General features: G+C 47.7%; 1 protein-coding gene across 8 annotated transcripts in view; it reads right to left on the reverse strand.

Annotated features, from left to right (window-relative positions):
- The window catches only part of LOC104870300 (RNA-binding protein 14), a 54,416-nt gene extending 46,123 nt beyond the window's left edge, over nucleotides 1-8,293 (reverse strand). For 2 of the 8 annotated variants that reach the window (XR_004514481.1, XM_010635846.3), the window contains exons 1-2: nucleotides 7,827-8,282; nucleotides 511-1,975 (exon numbers count right to left, since the gene is read on the reverse strand). Coding sequence is in view for 6 of the 8 variants with exons in the window: in XM_010635846.3 (XP_010634148.1) it covers nucleotides 511-1,975; nucleotides 7,827-8,163 (1,802 nt within the window). In the remaining 2 variants the exon portion in view is untranslated. The other 6 variants (XM_010635851.3, XM_010635848.3, XM_010635847.2 and 3 more) reach the window with 6 other exon arrangements.
- Between the last annotated feature and the right edge of the window lie 1,552 nt (nucleotides 8,294-9,845).

Genomic DNA, 9,845 nt, shown 5'->3' on the forward strand with positions numbered 1-9,845 from the left:
CAAGCAAACTATCCCCATTCCTGGGCCCTGTACAGAAAGATTAGGTTGTTTATCAACAGAACGGCGGACGAAAGCAAGGTCCTCAACTTCCCAGAGTGGACGCACCTCATAAACTTGCCTTCAGCCAGTGAGTGCCAAAGGGACTACTCTTTCACGCCCACCCCCAAAGCCAGGACAACCAGGTAAGAGGCTTAGGAATCCTTCAGACAGTGGGAAACACACTATGGGCCACAATCCTACAGGCAGTGTCTCTAATGGCACTTGGGCCAGCCTAGACTGGTGAAACTTATCCCAGCCTAACTGGTACCACCCCAGGCTGAGCATGGTGCTCCACCTAAACCCTGGTGATCAGCAAAGTACACAAACACCAACCCTCTCAGCCTCTTTACATCCCACAGGAGTAAAGAAGACCGAGGCAGGGGCCAATGGCTCCAGTTTCCCTCCCATGCCAACCTCAGCCCCTTGCCCTAAGCCCCAGCTGGGGGCAGAGGCGGGGGGGGCATACAGTACCTTTTCGACATGGCGACAGCCTTTTTGTAGGGATCGTCGTAGCTGGCTCGGGGTGGGGAGAGGCGGGTACGCTCATAGGGCGGCGGGGTACTGTTGGCGTTGGCAACGGCCCCCTGGGACATGGACAGGTAGGCTGCAGACGGCTGACCTGCCCCATCATAGGCATTGCCTGGCTGGCCACGGTAGGAGGCAGCAGCCTGAGGATGCTGCTGGGCAGCATAGGAAGCAGCCAATGAGGCTGACGACTGAGTGCGGTAAGGAGCTGCCAGAGTGGCAGAAGGCTGGGCCCCATAGGCAGCTGCGGCACCATAAGAGCCAGTGGCCGCAGCAGCCGATTGAGCCCCATAGGAGCCTGAGAGGCCCATTGAAGCTTGAGCCCCATAACTATTTAGCTGGGTCTGGACAACCGGCTGAGCCCCATAGGAGCCAGCCATTGGGGTAGTGGCTTGTGCAGCGTAGGCAGCTGGCTGGCTAGCATAGGCAGCAGCTGTGGCTGGCTGTGCCACATAAGCAGCAGGCTGAGAAGAGTAGGAAGCAGCCTGTTGTGCAGCATATGGGGCAGACTGAGCATTGTAAGACGCTGAAGGCTGGGCATTATAAGAAGCTGCCTGGGCTCCATAAGCTAATGAGGAGGCTGCAGACTGGGCCCCATAGGAGGCTGCCTGAGCCCCATAGGAGCCTAGGGAGGAAGCTGCTCCCTGGGTGTTGTAGGAGGAAGCAGCTGCACGAACCCCATAGGAAGAGGCAGCCTGGGCGCCATAAGAGGATGGCTGATTACCATAGGAGGCAAGGGAGGATCCCTGAGCCCCATAGGAGTTGAGCGAAGAAGCTGCAGCTGCCTGGCCCCCATAGGAAGAGAGGGCCGAGGCTGAGGGCTGGGCTCCACCATATGGGCCAAGTGAGGAAGCTGCAGCAGACTGGGAGCTAGGGCTAGCCAGCTGGCCCCTGTATGGGGCCCCAAGGGAGACAGAGGGCTGAGCGCGGTAAGAGGCTGCCTGGGCTGTCATGGGCTGAGTCCGATAACCGACACCCAAAGAGGCAGAAGGCTGGGCCCTGTAGGCAGCTCCCAATGACACCGAGGGCTGGGCCCGGTAGGTGGCTGGCTGGGCCGTCAGTGGAGCCACATAAGAGGCTCGGGGAGGTGAACGGCGCAGGGGACTGCGGTCGCGACCAAAGAAGGGTGGTGTGGGCTGACGGGCTTGCCCATCAAAGCCACCAGTGCTGTTGCCAAAAGCCTGCTGGTAGTCGAAGGTGGCAGAGAAGCCACCGGTTCCAGGGAATGCCGTATCCCCAGCCCCTGGTTTCTTGGTCTTGTCCCCAGACTGGACAGCCAGGCCAGGCCCCTTCTTCTGACCCTTGGTTGAGAGTTCCACGTTGATGCGCTTGCCCTTCACTTCTTTGCCGTTGAGCTGCGCGATGGCGGCTTTGGCATCTGCTTCCTTCTCCATGTGAACAAACGCGTAGTCTGATAAAGCAGCAGACAGAGGGTTAGCAATTAGGGGGGCAGGGCATGCTACCAGAGGGATCCCAAACTGGACACACAACAGCACCCAGCTGTTGCCAGCTACTTCCAGGCCTCCAAATCCTACTCTCTAGGAGCGTATCATAAAACTTGGCTCCCATATAAGAAAGCTTCTGACTGTCCCAAGCAATCACCTTTGCTATGGCTTTCTCCCCATTCTCCCCTTAACTGCTGCCACTTCTCCCAACTTCTTGGTGAGAGAGAAAGAGCAAAGATGTACTGCAAGGAAAGATACAAAGTCTTCACACCTCCTTTTAAGTATAAACCAGCAGATAAAATGCACAAAAGTTCCTACAATTATTCAATGTTCTCAACCCAAGCTTACCAAACTCTACTGCTCATCTTTGAGGTATTGTACCTCTTTAACACTGAAAATATGCACTTGAATTTTACATGAGCCATCTCTCAGCCTAGGTCCAAATAAGGCAAAAGAATTACACTGCAATGAGCAAGCAGTTCATAAAATTCCTCCAATATAATCTCCTTTTATTATTTGTAGTATTCAAAGCACCTCCGTGCACAGGACCTCACAACAATCCTATGAAGCAGCAGGACAAAGTATCATCATCTCTACTGTATAGATGGAAAAATATGCTCAGAATTTCTATGTGGTTTGTCCCCCAAATCAAAGTTTATTAATGCTAGGACTAGTCTCAGCTCTTCCATACCTCTATGCTAAGTCAGTCTGTCCTAGAGAAGTCAATGTATAAAACAGCATTGTATAGCATGAATAAAAATGTGAGCTTAGAAAGGGACCAGTATGGGAATGGAAACTAAGCACCTTCCCCTGAGCCACATTACATCCTTCACCATTTCCTCTTTAAAAGGACATAAGGATTCAGCTCAGTGGTGCCGGGCGCCTGCATAGCAAGTACAAGGTCCTGAGTTCAATCCCTGGCACAAAAAAAAAAAAAAAAAAAAAAAAAAAAAGAGAGAGAGAGAGATAAAAGGGCATAAATATAACATTATTCCGTGGGCTTCTGTTCATAAAGCAGACTGCTTACAGAAAAGATCCAGTTTCTCAGCTATAAGAAGCTACAAGTACTTTAACTAGCAGGTTACCTATGCCTGAGGCTCTCAATTAAAACCTGAATGAGTGCTGAGAAAGGATGTAAGACAGGATGTTAATCTCAAAGCTCTATTCATCTATCATAACTTTTGGGAGAGTGGGAAGAAATTAATTCTTCTTCATGCCCATTCCCAAGAACTAATGTCCTGTATTTAACCCAATTTTGGACCTGTGACTATGTCTACAGGGAATCCAAGTACCAAGATCCAATTTGTCACATCAGTTTAAAAAACAAAAAGTCACCTAAATGAAATTACTAAGGTTCCGTTCTCCAACATAAATCCTTTTAATAGCTTCCCAAAAGGATTCTAACTTTTAGAAAGTTTCATTCTAGGATGCCCTCTCTAGCTGTTCCTATAGAACAAGTCATTTCCCTGGATTTCAGGACAATGCTAACAACCTCACAATAATGAACAGATTGTAGTCAAAAGTGTAGTACAGCGTTAGGGATCCCAGGCTAGGAACTAAAAGACTTCAGTGCTAAATGCAAATATTATACTGTTATAAGTTTCTAAGAAACTCACCATATATTTCCCCATCTGACAAACATCCTACCTACCACAAAGACTGGATATTCAAGGGAGAAGAGTGCCATGTAAGGTATAAATAGCTATAGAATGACAGAGAATTATGATGATTTTTCAAATCCAAGAACAACCAGAGGCTTATTTCCCTACAGCATATTATCTTTCATCTTTACAATACCATCCATATATGCAAAACTGGAACCTACTAGAGATGCTATAAAAATCAAAATAAACTATCATAAATCTCAGTCCCTCAGCAGCCTCACAACCAGAACCAAATTCCTCATTTACCAACTGTGAAAACGTAAGTGTTCCTTTCTACCTACCCATAGGATACTAAAATTGTCTGTCCCCTGATGTCTCATCCCTGCTTTGAGCAAAGTTAGCTAAAATTAGCAATAGGTGGTCTAAGAACTCTTTATAAGCAAAGGCTGCGATGACCCTCAGAAATGGCAAAACCACCTAGAGAACAACAGCAAGCAGAAAAGTCCACTCAAAATAAGAAAATCTGCTGGAGCTGGTGGACAGATGGGAGGGGCGAACTCCAGGTACTATGAAGGATTAAGGGAACCACACTACATGGTATTCCTGGCTATTTGGTCAGTAAGTTCCTAAGACCAGAATGAGCTCAGAAAAACACCTAACAATAATTTCATGAATTTATAACAGCAACCATCTACTCCCTACCTAGCTGGGTCCAGAGACCAAATGGTAAAATTTGAAAATGAGATTTCAGGACTGGGGACGTAGCTAAGCAGTAGAGTGGAAATTCTCAACACTACCGGGGAAGAACTGAGAAAGAAAATTAAAAGCCAGGCGTAGTGGCTCACACGTGTAATCCCAGCACTTGGAAGGCTGAAGCAGAAGGACCACTTTCAAGGCCAGCCTGGGCTATAGTGAGTTCAAGGCCAGCCTGGAATACCTAAGAACATTGAAGTCAGGAATGGTAGTGCACACTTGTATATGCAGCACTTTGGGAAGCTGAGCCAGGGGGATTGGAAATTCAAGGCCAGCCTGGGCAACTTATAGAGAATCTGTCTCAAAAATAAAAATAAAGAACAAAAAGGGGCTGGGGATATAGCTCAGTGCAAAGTCCCTAGATTCAATCCCAGGTACAGAAAGGAAGGGGTGAGGGGAAAAGGGGAGAGAGAGGGAGGGCAAGGAAGAAAGAAAGGAGACAGAAGTAAATGAGTTGTGGATCTGATGGGGAAGGGGAAGATAATAAAATTATAGCCAAATTATACAAATTTCTAAGCCTGATATTGGAAGTGTGACTAGGTTGCCTAGCTGACTCAATTCTATTTAGGCTAACTAAACTCACATATGCATCCAAACCCAGATCTAGCCCTGTGAAAAGATGCCTAAAAAACCTACTATTCCTAGAACAATAAAGAAGAACCAGAGATCCCAGAGATCCAAAGAACTCCAGGGAACCCCTTGTCTGGAGAGGTAGTTCAAGGAAACTTCTGAAGGAAATCACTACATTGAGCCCAGAAAGAAATGTTTTTCAAAGACCTCCAAATGGGCTGCTGGTATCAAAATTCCTCCAGTACCAAAGCTAAAGAAAATCAAGAAAAATGAATTTTCCCATTCTAAAAAAAAACTAAAAATATTTAAACTGAAACTATAGAGCTCTGTACAGAATTACCTACCAAAAAAATTTTTCCTCTTCTGACTTTCAGGCCTCCCCTCAAATCTATAAATGGTTCCTAAAATTGTTCATCTTTCAATACCCAATAAGATGAGTTAAGATATAGCTGAGAAGAGTTGTTACCACTGTTGCCGTGAAGATTTTTGTTCTACAAATCATACCTAAGCTCTTGGAGTAATCAAGCAACTATATTGTTTTTTCTTTCTTTCCTGTAAAATTAAACAGAGCTGGTTGTCCCGTGCACTACTAAACTTCAAGGTTTTTCAAAGACTTGACAGGGCTAAGGGTGTAGCTCAAGGGTAGAATGCTTGCCCATTATGTACAAAATTCTTGGTTTTGATCCCAAGCACCAAAAAACAAATACCTGACAACCAACACTAGGAGCTTCAATCAAATGCTCTGTTTAAGAAATGAGTAAGCTATTACAAAGCCAGAGCCAGTCTTTTCTACTACATTCCTGTGTTTGTTTTGGTACCCAAGATTGAACTCAGGACCTTACACTTGCGAGGCAGGCAGTGGAACCACTGAGCTAAATCTCCGGCCCTACATTCCTAATTTAAATACTCACTTTCTTTCACACCCCCTCAAAAGAGAAAGGCCATTGGTGGATTTGATGCTCAAATCTTCCCTACAATCTTCTTACATCAAAGTATATTAAGAGCCCTGTTATATATCAAACTACAAAACAACTAAACACCCCTCTCTGATGAAGTCAATGTATTTCCACTAATAAATGTTTAAAAAGACAAAAATGCCTAAGACATCTCTTCTCTCACAGGAAGTCAGTCAGGAGTTCTAAATTAAATTACAATGCACTTCACCATCATTGTTCCTCGGTGTTGGTCCCAAGCAGATTTGGGCAAAATTTTTACTTTCTCTTTCAACTGAGAGCAACCTTCTTGACCAATAAATTCCATGAATAAAATCCCCGAGGTACTAGACTCTTCACTTCTAGTCTACTAATCACCCTGCTTGAGAACCACAAAAGAAACCTGATCAATTAAACACAAAACTCATGAAGACTCATATACCCTCCCTATCGATTTGTTAGCCAAATATTCAATCTGAGACTTTCCCTACTTTCACTATAAACAAAAGCAAAAATTCATGCACCATATATAGCCTTCCTCAGATCACCCAGCAGGGGAGCCTGATCTCAAGTAGTCATGGACTTGCATAATCTGAGCTGAAGAAAACACAATGTAGTATTAACGTAGAACACTAAGAACCAATTACGAAAACTAAGACCCACATCCCCCACTTATAGAAGGAATGCCTCAAAAGTCAAGCCTTTTGAGAACAGCAAATGAAATATCTTTGGTGAGAATGAACAGTTACCTCTACACATATTTATTTTCTGCCCTCAAAACTTCCCATACAGCACATGAGCAAGTATGATCCAACAGCAGATACAGGACATACTCCCATATATTCCTTGAAGATGACAGGGCAAAGTTATCTCTGATCTATTCCCAAGCAGAACAGCGAATGGCCACATAAGAAGGGCTGTCCCATCAAATCTTGTCAGTAAAAAAAAGACCTTAAGAGGCCAAAACCCCAGAGTGGGAAGAAAAAAAAAAAGAAAAATATATATATTATGATGACGCACTTTTCTCAAAGAAAAGGCAAACTAGGGCTCTGTCCTGGGAATTAAGCCTACTGTATTCAAACAATGAATCAAATCGTGTTTCACCAATGTTTAATGAAGACCTTCCAAATGCCCTTGCCCACGTCCCTCTCAGCCACAATATGCTCCCTTGCAAAGTCACCAAGCTTATAAAATGACACTACCCTGGAACACCAGCTTGTCAGTAGTCTATGCAGAAGGAGACCGTCATAAACAGGCCTCCTTCCACACGCAAAAGGTCCGGGTTTCCAGTTGATAAAAATTCACGTTTGAGAGAACTTAAAAAGCACAGAGCTGCCACGTGTAACCCACCAAATACTGAAAGGCCCATGTGGTTCGGAAGGGACCCCTCCTGTAACCACAAGTAGACCCAGACCAGATAATATTAAAAGATCCTAGCCCGAGAAACGTCCAAGGGCCCCGTTACCTTCCACTCGAGAGCATTCATCGGAGAGAACACGAGGGCGGCCTTGGGGCGTCAGCCCCCACCTTTTCCCTCTTCCCTTGTTCTGACCGACGTCGGGAGAGGAAGTGGGAAAGTAGCGAAATCTTCCCCGATCCACGATCCGGCTTGGGCCGTCACTTCCGAATTTCCGCTCGGTGCCAGGCCCAGGAGACTAGAAGGCGCGCCCCCGGTACACTCGCAAGTCTTTGGCGCGTCCTTGGCCCTTGGGCTCGGCTCGCAGTGGCCGTCGCACCCACCCAGAGCCGCTACCTCCCGCATGGTGAACGGTGCCTGGACCGCAGGGGAGGGGGTGGCTCTACCCAACGCACCTCCAACACCTCCAGCACCTCCGGTTCGCTCCCGCGCACTTCTCCACCCTTCCCAACCTCTCAGTGACGGACCCTAGGGTGAGGGGCGTGGCTAACAGGCCCAGTGCCCCGAGCGCGCCCCCGCCCGGAGCGCGCCTACGCGTTACCTTTTACCACGTCACACTCGATGACGCGTCCGCGACGCTCGAAGAGGCTGCGCAATTCCTGGCTCGTGCATGCAGCCGACACATTGCCAACGAAAATCTTCCAAGTGTTCAGAGGCCTTGGGCGCGACATCTCCACGACAAGCGCGCGCCCCGGCCGCAGCTCGTGGCCGTGCAGGGCCTCGATGGCGCGCAGTGCGCCTGCGTTCTCGCGCATGTGCACGAAGGCGAACTGTTTCATGACGGCGCAGCTCATGACCGTGCCATAGGGCGCGAAGAGAGCTGCCAGTTCCTCCGGCGTTGTATCCGCCCCGTCGACGTTACCCACGAATATCTTCATTTTGCCGCCTCAGCCGCCGCCTTCCCGGAGAGCCGGGACCTCTGCTCCAGCGACTGGCGAGACGTCCGACCTACCGGCAGTCCTCCTCAGGAATGGCTGGCGACCGAGAACCCCGCCGCGCAGGCGCCCTAATCGAGCCAATCAGAGCACGCATCCCGCGGGACGCAAACCAATAAGAGAGGCTGAGAGAAAATGCACTCGATCGCAGCCAATCCCAAAGGGCCTGTAGCCCTTTCGTTAGCTGAGGGGGTGGGAGAGAGACAACCGCGCGCGGCCAACCGCTGCTGCCGAGGGGAGGTGGAAGGAGGGATGGAAAGAAGAGAGCGCGCGCCCGCTGCAGAGGCCTAGTCCGCGAGGCGGTCTCTGACCCGGGTGGGGCTGGGCCCACAGGCCTAAAGGAAAACTTTGTTCCTTCGGAAGTCAGGGCTCTGGAATCCTTGGCCAAACCCGCACTTGGAAGTGGAAGCGTGAGTGTCGGCGGGAAGACCCGGCCTGGTGCGAGAAACGGGCAAAAGCCTTCAGGTAGCAAAGGTCTCCGGGGACTGTGCTGGGCGGCCCTGCGGGACCTAAAAGACATCTGCTCCGGAGAAGAACTCGTGCCAGGAATTCGTTCTCTGTTAGCACATTCCCTGGGGATGGGGAGTTCCTGGCAGACCCTGCAGATAGTGAAAAAAATCAAAACCCGGGTCTACCGTGGTGGAATTTCCAATCCAGAAGTAAGGAGATGACTCTGCTTTTATGTTTGAAGTTTCTCACAATAAAAGTTTAACAAAATAAAAATTAAAACCACTCTTAGCTGGGCGTAGTGGCACACGTCTTTAATCCCAGTATTCAGGAGGCTGAGACAGGATTACCGCGAGTTCGAGGCCAGCCTGGGACTGCATAGTAAGGATAGCCTTGACTATAGAACAAGACCCTGTCTAAAAAAACAAAAACCCCACTCTGAACCTGTCGAACCTGGTGTGGTGAGGCACACCTGTAATGGGAGTGCTGGGAGGCTGAGGCAGGAGGATGGAAAGTTTGACCCCAGACTGGGCAATTTAGCGATTTAGTGAAACCCTGTGTCAAAATAAAAATTTTAAAAGGACCGAGGCTATAGTCCAGTGAGGAGACCCTGTGTTTAATTCCTAGGGCCACAAAAAGAAAAATTTTTCAGGCAAAAGTTGACCCCTGAAAACATGAAAAAGTTTCGACTCCTTTGATTATGTAATTTAAAAGATTTATGCACAGCAGAAAACCCCAAAAGCATGAGAAACTCAGAACAAAAATCCCAATCTTTTTGGAGTTTATATTATGGTGGGGAGAGAAAAACAAAAAGTAAAATATACAGCATGTGAGATGGTCATAAATAATTTATGGTAACCAAGGAATAAGCCATCCTCTGGGGGAAGATGATTCCCACCCAAAAAGAAGAAAAAGTCTTGGGTCAGAAAGCAGGTCTGGCCTGTTCAAGGAAGAAGGGAGAGCTAAACGGAGAGCCTCCAAGGATGAATGAGGAGGGAAGAAAGGAAAAGGGTTCTCAGCATCTTGTGGGCCGCTAAAAGGACTTTGACTTTCTAAGTGAGGTTAGAAGTCCTTGGGGAAGAAGGGCTGTTTGATAGGACTTATGTTTTGTAAATTTTTTTTGTTTCATGATTTTATAAATTCTCTGGTTAGTTGCTCTTTATTTCTTCCACTCTCCC

The sequence above is a fragment of the Fukomys damarensis genome, unplaced genomic scaffold (assembly GCF_012274545.1).
Source record: "Fukomys damarensis isolate Sample0158 unplaced genomic scaffold, DMR_v1.0_HiC HiC_scaffold_27, whole genome shotgun sequence".
Classification (NCBI taxonomy): Eukaryota; Metazoa; Chordata; class Mammalia; order Rodentia; family Bathyergidae; genus Fukomys; species Fukomys damarensis.